At 39.6% G+C, this 17,674-nt stretch overlaps 1 protein-coding gene and 1 pseudogene across 2 annotated transcripts in view; both read right to left on the reverse strand.

The window, feature by feature from the left end:
- LOC113934432 (calcium-binding mitochondrial carrier protein SCaMC-1) overlaps positions 1-17,674 on the reverse strand; it is a 49,541-nt gene that overhangs the window by 18,321 nt on the left and 13,546 nt on the right. For both annotated transcript variants that reach the window (XM_027615418.2, XM_027615424.2), the window contains exons 2-4: positions 16,759-16,885; positions 13,106-13,193; positions 898-1,009 (exon numbers count right to left, since the gene is read on the reverse strand). In XM_027615418.2, the coding sequence (XP_027471219.1) occupies positions 898-1,009; positions 13,106-13,193; positions 16,759-16,885 (327 nt within the window). The remainder of the gene's footprint in view (positions 1-897; positions 1,010-13,105; positions 13,194-16,758; positions 16,886-17,674) is intronic.
- On the reverse strand, positions 4,570-6,223 carry LOC113914585 (annotated as a pseudogene).

A 17,674-nucleotide genomic window follows, 5' to 3' on the forward strand; every position in this document is an offset into this window, starting at 1 on the left:
TAAATTCACATAAGTGGAAAATGTATCTAGGCAACTGAACGTACAGTATATTATTCTATACTCATAGAAGAGGCATTCATCACCATAATTTTACAATGATCTATTTAAGTTTAGGCATTGTTACTAGGGGCAATGTGAACTCCAGGCTTCATTTATTATGTATAAAACTTATTGAAATCCATGAATAAGCATAGCAGACAAGCCCACTAGGAAAATTAAAGTTCCCTCCAAGAATTCCCACTGGTTTCGGGAGCAGATTGCACAATAAACTGACCTTTAGTTATACCAATATATGTTAGCAGAATATTAATGAAATTTCATTAAAATTTGAAAGTTTTGAGAAATACAGACAGGTGTGAACTGTTAAACAAAAGAGCCAAACGTGGTTTAACCTTCAATTATTGTTATTATAAGTACCTTATCCCAGAGATAAATCTATACAGGTGACAAAACAAGCAAAAGTTTCAGAAGTCATGTCTGGCCCATCATTCACGGCCAAGGAAATAGAATCTCAGCAATCATGAGGTTCTGAGATCATTTAAACAATGTATATCTATAAAAAGTAAAAACCTCTGCCTTTCACACTTCTCTTGGCAAAATACTTAAATGCAATAAAAGCTGGGCCGCTCATCTTCATAAGATTTTTGGAAGGCAGTATCTCCTCCAAGTATTGAGAATGGCAAAAATGGGTACCACATTTACAATGTTTATGCAGCCTCAGGGTTTTTTTTTTTTATGATATTCTGAATATATACCTAATAGAATAAGCAGAACTCTACAAGTTAGGGAGCTACTGGGAATTGGGCACCCTGGCCTGTAAGCATTACAGAGTGTTCTCATGTAATAAATAACTATGGCTTACAAATAAGTATAATCTAATACACACAGCATACTTACAGTAGAATGTTTCCAGAAACGGATAATTTCCTCAATGTCTGTAACAGGATTAAATAAGAAATAGTCCCTCCATTCGTTCCAGTCTACTGTCATTGTCCCATCAGCATCAATACTGAAAATAAAAAGAAGCTACTTAAAAAACAAAATAAAATTTATAAGTAAAACATTATTGGCCATTTTGCAGAATGCTAGTTTCTTCTCCAACTCAATATTCTTATGAAAAGATCCCAGTTCACAGTAATAGGTGGAAATGGCAGCAAGCTTTTGATGTTCTATTAGTTTTAATCATTTAGGTGAAGAAGGACCCCAAAGTCACAGAGAGATCTCACTAAAGACTACTTTTGGCACTGTGTCAAACTCTAATCAATGAGCTATCAAACACTAAAGCTGGAAGATTAAATGCTGGTAGGTAGTAATGAATGGATTTATGACCCATTTTTTCTTGCATTGGCTCAGGAAGATATTTCTTAATGTTCTAACATTTGGATGTGATTTTGGAACATACTCAAAATATTCTATCAATTTCCTTCTCCAACCTCCTCAAAGCTAAGAAAATTAGCAGTAATTGTTAAAAAAAAAAAAAAATCTAACTTGGTGACTGGACCTTTTGAGTCTTAAGAAATCCTGGTACCTCATCTTCAACATTTAACATTAATATACTCTAGCCTTAGATATTTTTCATTAACTTTTTGCCTAATTTACAAGTTTCTTGGCAGTGTGCTATTTGACCAGTTTTTTCCCAAGATCAACTCTGAACTCTGCCAGGATTTTGATTGTTTTGTTCACTATCTATACCCAGGATCTAAAGTGGCTGGCGCAAAGAAGGTGTTCACTTATTTGTTGAATTAATGACTGTCCCTGAAAAAAAAGTCTGGGTGTCTCCTTCAAACCTTGTATTTATCAATAATTTGTATGAAAATGATACATTAAGATGGCATTCAAATCAAATGCAATTTTCAGGTATTGATATTATGTTTTCTGGTGCCAATTTTAATTTTGATCTGCACATTTGTGAAATTACACAAACATTAATTTGTCTTAGCACATGGGTACTAACATCTCACATGAGAGCCCTAGTTACAACATTATTCTAGGTTACAATATTTAGAGCTCTATTTTTATCACTGTTTTCTATTTTAATGCAATTGTTTATCATCTGACCCTACCCCTCAATCTCCCATATATGGATTCATGAGCATCTTCCACAGGGCAAGGATTTTTGTTGATTTTGATCACTGAGATGACCCAAGTTTTTAGAACAGTGCCTGGCAGGGAGAATATTTACTGAATGAATAAATGAATTCTAAATTCCATAGCGTAAAGCCACAGAACACTCACAAACTTCTTAAATAAAATAGTCTGTGGGTTTAAATTGTATTTCTCTTCGAATCACCAATGAGGTTTAACATCCCTTATCATATTCACTTGCTATTCATGTTTCCCCTTGTGTGAAATGCCTATTTGTGTCTTTTGCCCATTTTTTTAATGGGTTGGGTATCTTATTCTTTTCTATGTACAGTTCTTTATATAGCTGATTCTAGTACTTCAAGTTATAAATTAGCAAATACCTTCTCTTTGTCTTTTTACCTTGTTTACGCTATCTGTGAATAGATTCTCTTCATTTTAATACAGCTGAATGTGTCGATCTTTTATGTTACTACCTTTCATGTCTTTTTTTTTTTCAAACATTTCCTTCCCTACACTGAGGTAAAGACATTTCCTTTTCTTCCCCTACAAGTATTATAGTTTAACTTTCACATTTAGGTTGATTTTTATGTATGGTGTGAGGTAGGTACCCAGTTTCATTGCTGTCTGCATGGATAACCAGAGGTACTAGCACCATGTACTGCAGAGTCTCTCCTTTTCTGCAAAGTGATCTGCAAAGCTACTTCTCTTGTGTGACAAACCCCAAATATGGATGGGTCTGTTTCTGGGATATTATGTTCCATTTGTCGACTTATCTATATATGTACCACGACCCCATCTTAATTATGGCTTAAGAACAACTCTCGATAAATGATAGAGCAGGTCCCCTGCTTCCCATGGCTCTTCAAGAATGTCTAGGTTATTCTTGGGTTCTTTGATATTAATTTGAGACTCAGCTTAACAAGTTTCTCAAAAAAAAAAAAACTACTTTTTTTTCAATGCCATTGAATCATTATCAATTTGGAGAAAAGGCACATCTTTTCTGTACTTTGTAATCTAACAAAATGTTTTAAGTTGCCCCCTTTTAAAGTACTGATTGTGGTATATTATGCTTTCTATATACAGCTAATGTTTTTTAAAAGATTTTATTTATTTACTTGACAGAGAGAGACCCAGCGAGGGAGGGAACACAAGCAGGGGGGAGTGGGAGAGGGAGAAGCAGGCTTCCCACAGAGCAGAGAGCCCGATGTGGGGCTCGATCCCAGGACCCTGGGATCATGACCTGAGCGAAAGGCAGACGCTTAATGATTGAGCCACCCAGGTACCCCTATATACAGCTAACTTCTTTTTCTATAGAGCTAACAGATCATTAATATTTTCTCTAAAATATTTACATCTAGGGGCACCTGAGTAGCTAAGTTGTTTGGGCATCAGACTCTTGGTTTCGGCTCAGGTCTCTCATGGTTATGAGATGGAGCTCAGCATCAGGCTCTGCACTCAAAGGACTCTCTCCCTATCCCTCCCCCCACTCACATACTCTCTCTCTCTCTCAAATAAATAAATCTGTAAAATGTATATATATATAAAAAGTAACATATATACATCTATGTCATAAATGATGTCGGCCTATAATTCCCTTCTCTCACTAGTTGTCCGCCTTTGCTGTTATGCTTAGCACGGCCTCACAGCATGGATCGGATAGTGCACTTCTACACTCTCCATATATTTGTAGACCTGTTCTTTAACAGTTTGTAAGAACCATCTGGGGCTAAAGTTTTCTTCATGGGAAAATTTTTAATTACTGATGCGATGTGTTTGTTTAGGTACTATTGGCTATTTCTTCTTGATTTAGTTTTGGTAAATTATATCTGTCTGGAAATTCTTCTATTTCATGTTTTCAAATTTATTGGCATAAAATTATTTGTGACATTATCTTTGAAAAATTTCTGATGTGTCTTTGCAATCATTTATTATTTCCATTTATTATTATTTCCATCTCACTTTTTTTTAAGATTTATAAAATTTATTTATTTGACAGAGGGAGACACAGAGAGAGGGGGAACACAAGTAGGGGGAGTGGGAGAGGGAGAAGCAGGCTTCCCGCCGAGCAGGGAGCCCGATGCGGGGCTCGATCCCAGGACCCTGGGACCATGACCTGAGCCGAAGGCAGACTGAGCCACCCAGGCGTCCCCTCATTTCTCTTTCTTCTTCATCAGTCTCTCCAGAAGTTTGTCTTTTCCAATAACCGATGTTTGACTTTGTTGATCCTGTTACCGTATCTCTGCATTCTATTTCCACTGCGCTTCCTTAATTACCTCCTTCTTTCTACCTTCTTTGAAATTATTCTGATTTCTCCCTTTAAATTAGGACATTAATGCTCAGCCTTAATTCCTTTCTTTTCTTTTTAATTTACTTCTGTTTACTTCCCTTTCGGGTGTCAGACCAAGTAAAAAAGATGGAGGAATGGAGAGAGGAACACAGCTGGCCTGGGATGGGAGTGGCATGGAAGTGGGGGAGGGACCCTGTTCATATCACATCCACAAAGAACTCACTGGGTGTCCCCATGACCATGTGGAAGGACTGTCTGCTGGCGGTCAGGCTGGGGACATGTAGGCCAGGTCTCATCCTGGAGGGGCTCCTGGGGGCCCCATGGCCACAGGTGGTGGAGGCACCATCAGCATGGGGGGACCACAGAAAGAAGGTGCACCGTGGGGGCTGTAGCTCGGATGGATGCAGGGGTTGCAAAGGCTGCTGGTCATTGAGTGGTGGCTGCAGTGGCTATGCTTGCTGGGCACTGGCTCCCATGGCCCCGCAGGCTACTGCGGGTTGTGTGGTCCCACTCATTGCTGTTGCCACTCAACTTCAAGTCCCTGGCCTTCAGGTCCTTCCCCTTCTGCCAGTCACTGCCACTACAGATGGAGCCTCTGCTCCAGCCGCCTTCACTCTACTGACTGCAGCCACTGCCCCCGCCATAGCTGTACGCCAGCTCTGGGAAGCCCAGGTGCAGGTTGTAGGGGTGTGGGGGCAGCAGGTAATGGTAAGGGAAAGCCTTGGACCAAGGGGTGGCCCCCCGTGTGGCAAAGGGGCCAGTATGTCCTGGTAGAGGTGCCATGGAAGCCATCGTGATCATGGAGGGACACGTTAGCCATGTTGCCACAAAGGTCTCTGAAGATATAGAAGCACTGCTCAGAGAAGGTGACCTTCTTGATAGTGGATGAAGCTGCTTCCAGAAGGCTGCTAGCATACTTGCTGGCCTCCTGCCAATCAGTGAAGCCTTCCACATTGTGGTACAGCAAGTCCACCACATCCAAGCCAATGAAAACACTGGGGATGGTAACCTTGAGTCACATGCGGCCACCAACCTCCAGCGCAGATTCAGAGGAGGCCATGTCTTTGATGGTGGTGGCCACGTCAGTGTGGAAGGACAGGTATAAGTCATCCAGGCACTCTGTGTCATGGATGGAGCTGGTGATGGAAGAGCCAGTGGAGGTGATGGTGCTCAGGACAGGGCTCATGCCATAAGCTGCAGGGTGGGTGACCCAGGATTCAGGGTCAGTAGGCCAGAAGGGCTCACTCCTGGACAGTGTAAAACAGCCAGGTGGACTTGGGTCCCAGCCCCTTGGTTGCAGTCAGGGTGATGACCCCAGTCTGTGCACAGTCTCATGCAAAACCCATACCACACCATCATTACTCATGTTCTCACAGCTCACCTAGCTTGCCTGTAACAGTGCATCTTCTAGATCTACGCCTCCATAGCAGTCACGGCCCCAGCCTTCATGATAGAGACAATGTAGATGCCTCCATCACCATGCTCTTTGCCTTGGCCTACAGTGAGATGCACAGAAAGTTGTATTTTTCCATGAGAGTGACCATGATGATGTTGAGTGACACGGTGGAGTCCATGGTGCTGCTGAAGGACCAGGACCACTAAGGCTGTGAAACCTCCTGCTTCTGATGCCGCTTATCTTCTCATCAGGTGTAAGGGGCTGCTCTGCTCTGTGGAGCTGCTGAACCTGAGGATGCAGTCACCCTCACCCAAATTGAAGAAGCTGGTGGTCTCCAACTCGCTGCTCATAAAGGCCAAGCTGGCTCTCACCACCGTTCCACCTTTGCAGTTCCATTTCACCAGGTACCATGTCTCCTGCCCATCCAGGTGGTAGATGATCTTGGTCTCACTCATGGCTCTGGCCCAGCACCCTGTGCACCCCTTAATTCTTCTCTAATACAAGCTTCAAAGCCATAAAATTCCCCCTACATGCCACTTTAGTTATATCTCAAAAGCTTTCATGTGTGATATTCTTTCAAGTCAAAGTATCCTTGAATGTCTACTATGATTTCCTCTTTGACCCAAAACTTATTGAGAAGTGTATATCATATCCAAAACCAATGTATTTTTAGAACTTACTTCCACTATTAACTTCTAAATTAATATATATGGTCAAAGAAAATGGTCTCTGTGATACCAATTATTTAAAATGTGTTAAGCCTGGCTTTATGGTCTACTATAAAATCAATTTTTATACATGCTATAAGTACATGAGAAAAAAATTTTTCTGGTTTTTTGGTACAAGGTTCCATTGTATGCCCATTAAGTCAAGCTTATTTATTTCTCTTCCATCTTGACTAAACTTTTTCCTCGGCTTGATCTAACAAGTATAGGAAGATATATGTTAAAATTTCTCACTACTATAAAAAATTTGTCAATTTATCCCTGGAATTCTATCAACCAGCTTAAAAATTTTGTCTTTGGGATGACTTTTAAGATTTTATTTATATTTATTTTTTTAAGATTATTTATTTATTTGTTTGAGAGAGAGAGAGAGAGACAGCAAGAGAGGGAACACAAGCAGGGAGAGCGGGAGAGGGAGAAGCAGACTCCCCGCTGAGCAGGGAGCCCGATGCGGGGCTTGATCCCAGGACCCCAGGATCATGAGCTGAGCCGTAGACAGACACTTAACAGACTGAGCCACCAAGGCATCTCTTTGTGGTGAATTGTAAATGTGGTGACACTTTATTTCCCATGAATGTTTTTTACCTTATAATTTTATCCAATATTAATTAGCTACTTCAGCTTGCTTTTAGTTTGTAGGATTTTGTTTTCCTTTTTCTTTCATCTCTCTGTTATAGTAAATCTTGTTTTTATTTTGAGATACATTAAAAGTCCACTATAAGTAGGGATCATAAAAAAAGTAATATAGTTTCACACCACTGTGAGGTTAATATTTTTCTTCTTTCCCTTTTTCATTGTTAATAATATTTTTCAATTAGTATATTCTGTCACAATACTATGAAAATATTGAAATTCTTTGTCCCCATCAGATTGTACACCAAACTGAGAAAATCCTGGCTGACCAGAAGCAATAACCTCCTAACTTAACTCTTCTCTCCCACCCCGCCACCCCCCAAAAATAATAACTTTATTTAACCTGCCCCATTTGGGAATGGAGGTGAAAGGAAAACAGGACCTAACATTATTTCAGGGCACATCTTGGTGGGGTTTTATTGTACTTAAAACTTATTTCTCCCATCCTATCTTCTGCTTTCTATTTGTCTCATTTTTTTCTTTGAATTGTTTTCCTCCTTTCTTTACTTTGTTGGAATGCCTGAATTTCGTGCTTGTTGATTTTCTTATTCCATTTTTCCCCTTACTGGTTTAGAAGTTATATACTCAATTCCTAGACTCTCAGCGGTTTACCCTGAAATTCTGCCATGTACACATAACAACAAAATCTAAAGTTATTATTTTACCTCCCTCTCCTGAATAAGAATCTTAGGACAGTGTGAAACAAATTATTCTCTCCTGACTCACTCTTCTTGTCTATTATTTCAGCTGTCCTTTTTCTTAAATCCTACAAATTGGTCATTATTATTACATTTATGGCTGTCTCCAATGGACCACTCAAACAGCTCATGGACCACCAGCTAAGAGACAGACCACCAGTGGTCTAGAGAGCATTCTGAGAAACACTGCCTGACCCATTGCCCGAACGTGCCCTTCACAACATGCTTCCACGTCTGAACATGTCTTTCCCTCTATCTAGAATGTCCTGCCCCTCACACTTTTTCACTAGGATAACTTCTACTCATTCTTAAACACATTCTTCAATATTTTCTGAGGGCACATGATTACAGGGTGCTGATTATGTAACAGTTAACAGGACAGAAGTGGTCTGTGCCCTCGAAGCTTAGTGTAGTAGGAAAAACAGGCACTAAACAATAGCAGCTAATAGCTAATATTCACTGAGCCTTTGCTAGGCATTGTTCTAAGCACTTCGCAAGCAAATTTATTTAATCCTGAAAACAATCCTATATACTTTCTATTGTCTCCATTTTATACACAGAGAGAGGCTAAGTATTTTGTCCTGGGTCACAGGCCTGGTAAGTGGAGTAGAATTAAGTATTTCATTTCAACCCAGGCATTCTAACTTCAGAAACTATATTTCTAACCACTAGGCTATAGAAATAAGCTCATGGTTACCACCTGTAAGAACCACAGAGCAGAGAAACAGGTTGCACAAATAAAGAAAACCGCTGTAGGGTGGGAGGGGGCAGATTTAGACAGCATAGCTCTCTCTGAGGTGAAAACTGAAGGCTTATAAAGGATAGGGGAGGGGAGAGGTTTAGTCCCTTAAGCAGTAAGAACTGCAAGCGCTCCAAAGTTGGAAATGACTCTTAGAGAATTCACAGAACTGAAAGAAACATGGTGGGAGCATTGTCCACAGATTTTGCCCATGCCTAGCTCTTCATCATATCCTTTAATAAACTGGAAAGTGTAAGTAAATATTTCCGAGTTCTGTAAGCCACTTTCACTAAGCAAGAGACGCTAGGGCTTCATCCAGCCAAAGAAGTCAAAGTGGTTCTGGAAACTTTGGTGGTGGTCGTGAAGGTGGTTTTGGTGGGAATGACAACTTTGGTGGTGGAGGGAACCTCAGTGGTCGAGGTGGCTTTGGTGGCAGTCGCGATGGTGGTGGACATGGTGGCAGTGGGGATGGCTATCATGGACTTGGTAATGATGGAAGCAACTCTGGAGGTGGCGGAAGCTATGATTTTGGCAATTACAACAATCAATCCTCAAATTTTGGATCCAGGAAAGGAGGAAATTTTGGAGGCAGAAGCTCTGGCCCCCATGGTGGTGGAGACCAATACTTTGCCAAACCACGAAACTAAGGTGGCTATGGTGGTTCCAGCAGCAGCAGTAGCTAGGGCAGTGGCAGAAGGTTTTCACGACTGCCAGGAAACAGAGCTGAGCAGGAGAGAAGAGACAGGGAAGTGACAGGGAAGCCACAGGTTACAACAGATTTGTGAACTCAGCCAAGCACAGTGGTGGCAGGGCCTCGCTGCTACAAAGAAGAATGTTTTAGACAATACACATGTGTATGGGCAAACAACTCGAGGACTGTATTTGTGACTAATTGTATAACAGGTTATTTTAGTTTCTGTTCCGTGGAAAGTGTAAAGCATTCCAACAAAGGGTTTTAATGTAGATTTTTTTTTTGCATCCATGCTGTTGATTGCTAAATGTAATAGTCTGATCATGACGCTGAATAAATGTGTCTTCAAAAAAAAAAAAAATATTCAGTCCCCCACTCCGATTTCTCCAGAGAGGGGAGAGAGGCTTACAATAGAGTTAATAATTGAACATGCCTATATGAGGAAGCCCCCATAAAATCCCCCAAAGTGTGGGTTCAGAGAACTTTCACATTGGTGAACACATCCATACCAGGAGGGTAACACAGCCCAACTCCACAGGGACAGAAGCTCACGTGCTTGCGACCCTCACAGACCTCACCTTATGTATCTCTTCATCTGGCTGTTCATCTGTATCCTTCATCATATCCTTTAATAAACTGGAAGATGTAAGGAAATATTTCCCTGCGTTCTGTAAGCTGCTCTGAGGAAGGAGGTCTTGGGAACCTCCAATGTGTAGCCAAGCCGGACAGAAACTGAGGGTAACATGGGGACCTACTACTTGTGACTGGCATCGAACTGAGGAGGAGTCTTGTGGGACTGAGCCCTTAACCTATGGGATCTGACACTATCTCCGGGCAGATAGTATTAGAATTAAGTTAAATTGTAAGGTACCAGGGCTGATGTCACAGATAATTGCCTGTAGTGGGGTGGGCGGGGGTGGGGGAATCCACACATTTGGTGGCCAGAAGTGTCAGAAGTGAAGTGTTTCCTGTGTTGATAAAGAAGACACACAGAGAAAGGAAAAGGGAGGTTTTTCCAGTATAAACATATTCTAGTATTTTTGCTGAAGCAGCACAAATGCTAATAATAATAATAACCCAAAAGTATAAAAGAATATACAATTTATTAGCCATCAGGGAAATACAAATCAAAATAATAACGAGATACATTATACCCACGTAGATGGTAAAAAGCAAAAGACAACAAATAACAAGTGTGGGGGAGGATGTGGAGAAACTAAAACCCTCATACATGGCTGTTGGAATTATAAAATGATGCAGTCACTTTCAAAAACAGTCTGGCAGTTCCTCAAAATGTTAAACATAGAGTTATCATAGAATCGAGTCATTCCACCTCTAGGCATATACCCAACAGAACTGAAAACATATGTTCACACAAAAACTTGTACATGAATTATTCATAATAGCCAAAAAATGGAAACAACCAAACGCCTATCTACAGATGAATGGATAAACAAAGTGTGATATATCCTTACAATGGAATGTGACTTGGTCTAAAAAAGGAATGAAGTACTGATACATGCTACAAATGCATGAACTTTGAAGATATCATGCTAAGTGAAAAAGGCCAGACACAAAAGGCCACATGCTGTAGGATTCCATTTTTTTGTGAAATGTCCAGAACAGACAAATCAAAAGAGACAAAATGTAGGTCAGTGATTGCTGGGGGCTTGCAGAGGAGGAATAAGGAGTGACTGCTAATGGGTACTGGGTTACTTTTTGGGGGTGATGAAAATGCTCCAAAATTAAGTAGTGGTGATAGTTACACAAGTCCGTGAATATATTAAAAGCCACTGACTTATTTCACTTAGTATAATCTCCTCCAGTCCCACCCATGTTGATGCAAAAGTTGGTATTCATCCTTTCTGATGGCTGAGTAATATTCCATTGTATATACGGACCACATCTTCTTTATCCATCCGTCTGTTGAAGGGCATCTCAGCTCTTCCCACAGTTTGGCTATTGTGGACATTGCTGCTATGAACACTGGGGTGCATATGGCCCTTCTTTTCACTACATCTGTGTCTTTGGGATAAATACCCAGGAGTGCAATTGCTGGGTCATAGGGTAGCTCTATTTTTAATTTTTTGAGGAACCTCCACACTGTTTTCCAAAGCGGCTGCACCAACTTGCATTCCCACCAACAGTGTAGGAGGGTTCCCCTTTCTCCACAACCTCTCCAACATTTGTTGTTCTTGCCTTGTCAATTTTTGCTATTTTAACTGGTGTAAAGTGGTATCTCAGTGTGGTGTTTTGTTTTTTTTTAAGATTTTATTTATTTATTTGACAGAGAGAAAGAGTGAGAGAGGGAACACAAGCAGGGGGAGTGAGAGAGGGAGAAGCAGGCTCTCCGCTGAGCAGGGAGCCCGATGCGGGGCTCGATCCCAGGACCCTGGGATCACGACCTGAGCCAAAGGCCGGCGCTCAACCGACTGTGCCACCCAGGCACCCCTCAGTGTGGTTTTGATTTGAATTTCCCTGATGGCTAATGTATGTCTTCTTTTGAGAAGTATCTGTTCATGTCTTCTGCCCATTTTTTGACTTGATTATTTGTTTCACTTTGTGGAACATGAGGAACAGCATGGAGGACATTAGGAGAAGGAAGGGAAAAATGAAGGGGGGGAATCGGAGGGAGAGATGAACCATGAGAGACTATGGACTCCGAGAAACTGAGGGCTTTAGAGGTGAGGGGGGTGGGAGGATGGGGTAGCCCAATGATGTGTATTAAGGAGGGCACGTATTACATGGAGCACTGGGCATTATATGCAAACAATGAATCATGGAACACTACATCAAAAACTAATGATGTACTATATGGTGACTAACATAATAAAATAAAATTAAAAAAAAAAACAACCTTCAATTCCCTGGAAGAATGACTTCAGCAACAGAATATTACATGCCCCATACCCCACTGTCAAAATCTGGTTTACCCCTTTTCATTTTTTTAGTTTTTCATTTCCTCAGGAAAGCCTTCCTCATCCAATGTTAACAATAGCAACATCGTGCCCAAGCTCTGAGACTTGGACCCTCCTGTTGAGCGGCTGCTTTTTTTAAAAGAAATTCTGAACAGAAAGAAAGGAGGAAAATGCTACTGGTACAGATATAAAAGGAGATAAACTCAACAATAAAGACATTTAGCAGAAACTTTTTAGATAATGTCAAAAACTGAAAGCATTCACAGGAATATAATATAAGCACCCTTTTCTGTTTTCCATTATCACAAAAAAAAAATTAATTAGTCCTTTTAGTTGTTTGTAATAGAAGAATCTTCAAGGGCACTGAAACTTTAAGAGATTATTGCTCTATCCTGTGAAATAAAACATTAAGGCTGTAAAGGTTTGACGCACTAAACAGCTGAATTGATTACCCTGGGCAATAATGTTCAAACTGGCATCTCCATTTTCTGAGAGTTTAAATCGGTATTCCTTTGTGAACCTTTGGAATTTCCCACTTATCCAGTGACATGTAGGTTAAATAATGTGATGAATCTGCTAAACATCTTATCCTGGAACAATGAGTTCCATTATCACCTTAGAAACCAAATGGGAAAAGTGGCAGCACGAAAATGCTTAGGTTCCTTCTCTATGGGTTGAACACCTCACTGCCATTCCACTGCCCCAGGGGCCTTCCTTGCAAGAGAGAATCCAATCTGAGCTTATACTTCCCACTCCTACACATTAAATATGTACATACAAAACAAAAAGGAAGACAGATACTGAACACACATAATGAGGAATGGTTAAGGTGTAGAGAGTTTTCAGCTATACTTAAAATGAAGATCTTGAATACGAGATACGAAAATTAACGTCAAAGAAAGCCCACGACTGCCAGTAAGATAAAGAGCTTACCTTTGAAGAATCAACTCTGCTTGCTGTTCAGAAATAGTTAGACCTAGTATCTGGAGAGACTGGACAATTTCGGAAGCCTCAATTACTCCTTTAAAAAATGAAAAAGAGCATAAATTCAGACTCAGAATGGATAAGGATCTTAGAAATTCTGAATTTCAAATCTCTCATTTTTGTAAGGGAAAGCCTTGGACTCATTAAGGCAAAATTATGACTCTAGGTGAGTTACAGATTTGCTTAAATACATACTGCAACACCAACTCAAAGTTCAACAAATACACTAAACAAGTACACAGATGTTATCTCATTCAGAAATCATGAAGTCTCATCGGTAAATAATAAGAATCCATCTGAAGAAGAAGGGACTGAGAGCTTATGTGGCCTTACCGAGTAACAACATTAAGCAGCAGGACTGAGATTCAAATCAAGACACTCTGACTCTGAAGTAAATTCCATTAGGCTAGGACCTATTAATTTCACACATATGCATTTCTACATTTTAATAAATGACTAGGCAATTTTCATACGTGTAAAGATGTGTTGCACGGGGTTAAAAGGAAGTAGAAAATGACTAAAAGAAGCCAAAGAGTGGGGACTATTCTTTTGAGAAATCTGGCAATAAAAATAAAGAAAGTGGGGATGGTAGGACAATGGAAGAGGGAAGGTTATTATTATTACTAGGGAAATTAGTGCATGTTTGTAGATAGAACGAGACAAAACAGAAGAGAGGAAGAAAGAGAAAATAGAAGCAATAAATGGGAGTGATAAATACTGCATTTCCCTCAAGCAGCTCAGAGACTCATGACCCCACGACCAATATGCATGAAATAGGAGGAAACCAAACAAAGCACGAGAGGGTCTGCTGCCAAACAGTACTAACAGCGAAGTTCTCCAGGAAAAGAGGCGGACAAAAATTACTGTTAGTGGTGAAAGCAAAGACTTCATTTAAGAGACGGACTCTGAAGAAATCCCAGGATTTGGAAAGAATTTTCCTGGGGAGAGGAAAAGAGAAACATGAGATTCTGCATAATGTAAAAAACTGTTAGAGGGATCAATTTGTTTAGCAATGAAATTCCTTAAATGCCATTCTGAACATTCTCCGTTATAATTGCACTCTTAAAGAAATACAGTCAATTCTCATTATTCTTGGTAATTATGTTCTACAAGGTCACTATGAACCCTGAATTATTGAACCACTGTTCTTATGGGAAATACAGGGTTAGGTTCCTTGAACCTCCGGTCACAACGTATTCATCGACCAATCAATATAAAACCTTGTTGGTAAAAAATCTTGTTATAGGTGTGTATAAATACTATACAATACCATATTATAGTGTTGATTCTATAACAGTGGAACTCATGGCCAATAATACTACAACTCATGCCTGAATGAGGTATATCTTCTTGCATTTAGGAATGCTAGACAGCACTTCAGCACTATGCTTGGGAGCCATTGTGAACAGCAAAACCACCAACAAAAAGCACAAAAATGCAAGAAACATGGCACTAAGTGGACTGAAGAAGGACACTTGTTTACAGTATTAGAGCTCAAACAAGAAAGCAGAGCATCATTTACTTCTATCTCAGCGAGAAATGGGCTCGCCAAGCAAATGAAGTCAAGTCCATGAAGGACTGCCAAAATGCCGGAAGCACTGATTTTGGAGTTACTTTTGGGGTTAAATTTTAGCAAGTAGGCAAATTCTCAAATACACAATCCACAAATATGCTTTGCTTGAAGAAGTCTGATACACAAAAATATGAACTTAAAATGAGAAACTCTTTGAAAATCTACAAACAAGATAAACTAAGTAAAAACTGTTTTAATTTACTACAAATGTATCACAAAATTTCACCTTCAATTATTTCCTCTGGTTCATGTAGAATTTTCTGAAATGGACAACTGATACGGGCACAATTTAAGTACCAGGATGACCCACCTCTGCTTATCTGGCAGATGCCCCTGAGGTGGCTCCATCTCCCAGCTACTGCCTGCCTCCACACTACACAGTCCTACCTACATGACTGAGCTGTAGTGGGCTCAAGATAGGATGAAAGTTTGCAGAAAAGCAAAGCTGGTTATAAGAACTGCCTTTTATGGGGCGCCTGGGTGGCTCAGTCGTTAAGCATCCGCCTTCGGCTCAGGTCATGATCCCATGATCCCAGGGTCCTGGGATCGAGCCCCACATCAGGCTCCCTGCACAGCAGTAAGCCTGCTTCCCCCTCTCCCAATCCCCCTGCTTGTGTTCCCTCTCTCGCTGTCTCTCTCTGTCAAATAAATAAATAAAATCTTTAAAAAAAAAAAATTGCATTTTGCTAGAAGATTGGACTAAGGCTAAACTTGGAGGCATGTAGTGTAAGGCTTCTAGGAGGTAACAAATGTTTGAATAGCACTACTTTCCACTACAAACTCAACTTCCTGGATGAGTATCACAGACTGGAAGCATCATCAAATCCATTCAAAGGGTTTAGTTGTTTGAAGAAATTTGCTTTATACCTAACTAAAGTTAAAGTTCTTTATTCAGTATAAACAAGGGGCCAACAAACTATGACCTACTGGCCAAATAAGGCCTGTTGCCTGCTTTTATAAATAAAGTTTTATTGGCACGCAGCCATGTTTATTCATGTACATACTGTTTATGGCTGTTTTTGCACTATGATAGCAGAGATGAGTAGCTACAACTGAGACCACATGGCCCACAAAGCTAAAATATTTACTATCTGGCCTTTTACAAAAAAATTTGCCCACCCCAGGTATGAACCATATTTTTTCCTCAATCCATTTGTTCGTTTCTTGAATACCAAGTCTGCGAATGGAACAGCCCTGACTGTTCATATATAGGGAGGGATTTGAGGATGCATTTTAGTTTTTTTATTAAGTTTATCTTTTTATTAAGTTTTGTAAGCGTTATAATTTTTAAAAATAAATTCCCACTTCCTATCAAAGTCTACCTCTAGTGATAAGGGTTTCATGACTCCTCCCTTTCTCCTACTGTGGCACCTGCTTTTTGCTCTACACAATGGGACTCTAACTTTAAACTATTAATCTAAATCATGAAACCATAATCCCAATCAGAAGATACATATTTGGGGTACCTGACTGGCTCAGTTAGTAGAGCATGTGACTCTTGATCTCAGGGTGGTAAGTTCAATCCCCACATTGGGGGTAGAGTTTACTTAATTAAAAAAAAAAAGATACATATTTGAAATGTTTATCTTTTTCTCCCAATTTTCATGATCAGAGAGTACTTGCCCTAAAGTAATTCTTTCAAAAAGATTATTAAATCTAAGATAATCTGAAAGTTTTTTAAATTTTACATTGTGCCTATATATGAACAAAAATAAATATCTCTTGCCCAGAGAACAAGGAAACATAGTTATTATTTTTAACCTATAAGTCAAATCAGTACAATATTCTATAGTGAACATATACACACAGCCCTATTCACAGATTTTAATTCAGTAGACAAGGCTATGCATAAGTTTTCTTCACTAAAAACAAATTCTACAGAAAAATCACATTACTATGAAAAACAAGTACTAAAACTATAATAATTATTTTCCAGAAAAAGAGAGACTAAATACATATTGTTTTATACTTTTGGAAATATGAGAGGTGCTTCTTCATAGCTGGTGATGAATACAAAATAAAGACATACCATCATTATTTTTGTCCAAACTCTTAAACGCCAATTTCATTTTTTTCTCATGGTCTTTAAGGTACTTCATAAATTCTTCAAAATCCAGCTTCCCATCTTTGTTGATATCACCAGTAGTAAAGATTTTCTATAAAAAAGAAAAGAGATTTTTAAAAATTATTTAAATGGATTATTTTTTAAACTACTAAATTATTTGGACATACTTATACTTTGAGCAGCCTGATTGGCTGTTCTCCTGTAAGACATGCATTTTATAAACTCCAAGATAAAAAACATACCCTTGACCTAGCATGGGATTTAGATGTGTAAAACAATGTATTTCCTGAGGCTCCTGGATAGCTCAGTTAATCCTTGATTTTGGCTCAGGTCATGATCACAAGGCCATGAGATCAAGTCCTGCATGGGGCTCAGCAATGGGCAGGGAGCCTGTTCAAGATTCTCTCTCTGCCTCTCGTTCAGCCACTACCCCCTCCCGCAACCCAGTCACATTCTCTCTCTACCAAAAAAATAAATAAATAAATAAAAGCAGATACATTTATATTGTCACTGAAAAATAATTACTGTTATTTAATTACTTTCACAAATTAGATTGAGGATCATATTCACCTGAAAATTACATCCTGATTACTCAACATATACCGAGATGTGCATAATCCAAGAGAAAATGGCACAGCTTTCTGGGGCCCCGTTTATGTACTAAAGTTTCATCTAAGAAGTTTATATTTCGGTCAATGGAAATATCAGGGAACAACTATCATTTTGGACATTGCAAGTTAAAAGACATCTCTGACCCTATCTTTGAACAGCTTGATTTTTTAACCTTCTTATGGTAAATAAGGACTCTAACCTACAATAATATGAAAGACTAGGGTTTCCCTTTTGAATGTTCTTTTGTATTCCTCTGTAGAAATAAATG

This window comes from Zalophus californianus, chromosome 4 (genome assembly GCF_009762305.2).
Source record: "Zalophus californianus isolate mZalCal1 chromosome 4, mZalCal1.pri.v2, whole genome shotgun sequence".
NCBI classification, from domain to species: Eukaryota; Metazoa; Chordata; class Mammalia; order Carnivora; family Otariidae; genus Zalophus; species Zalophus californianus.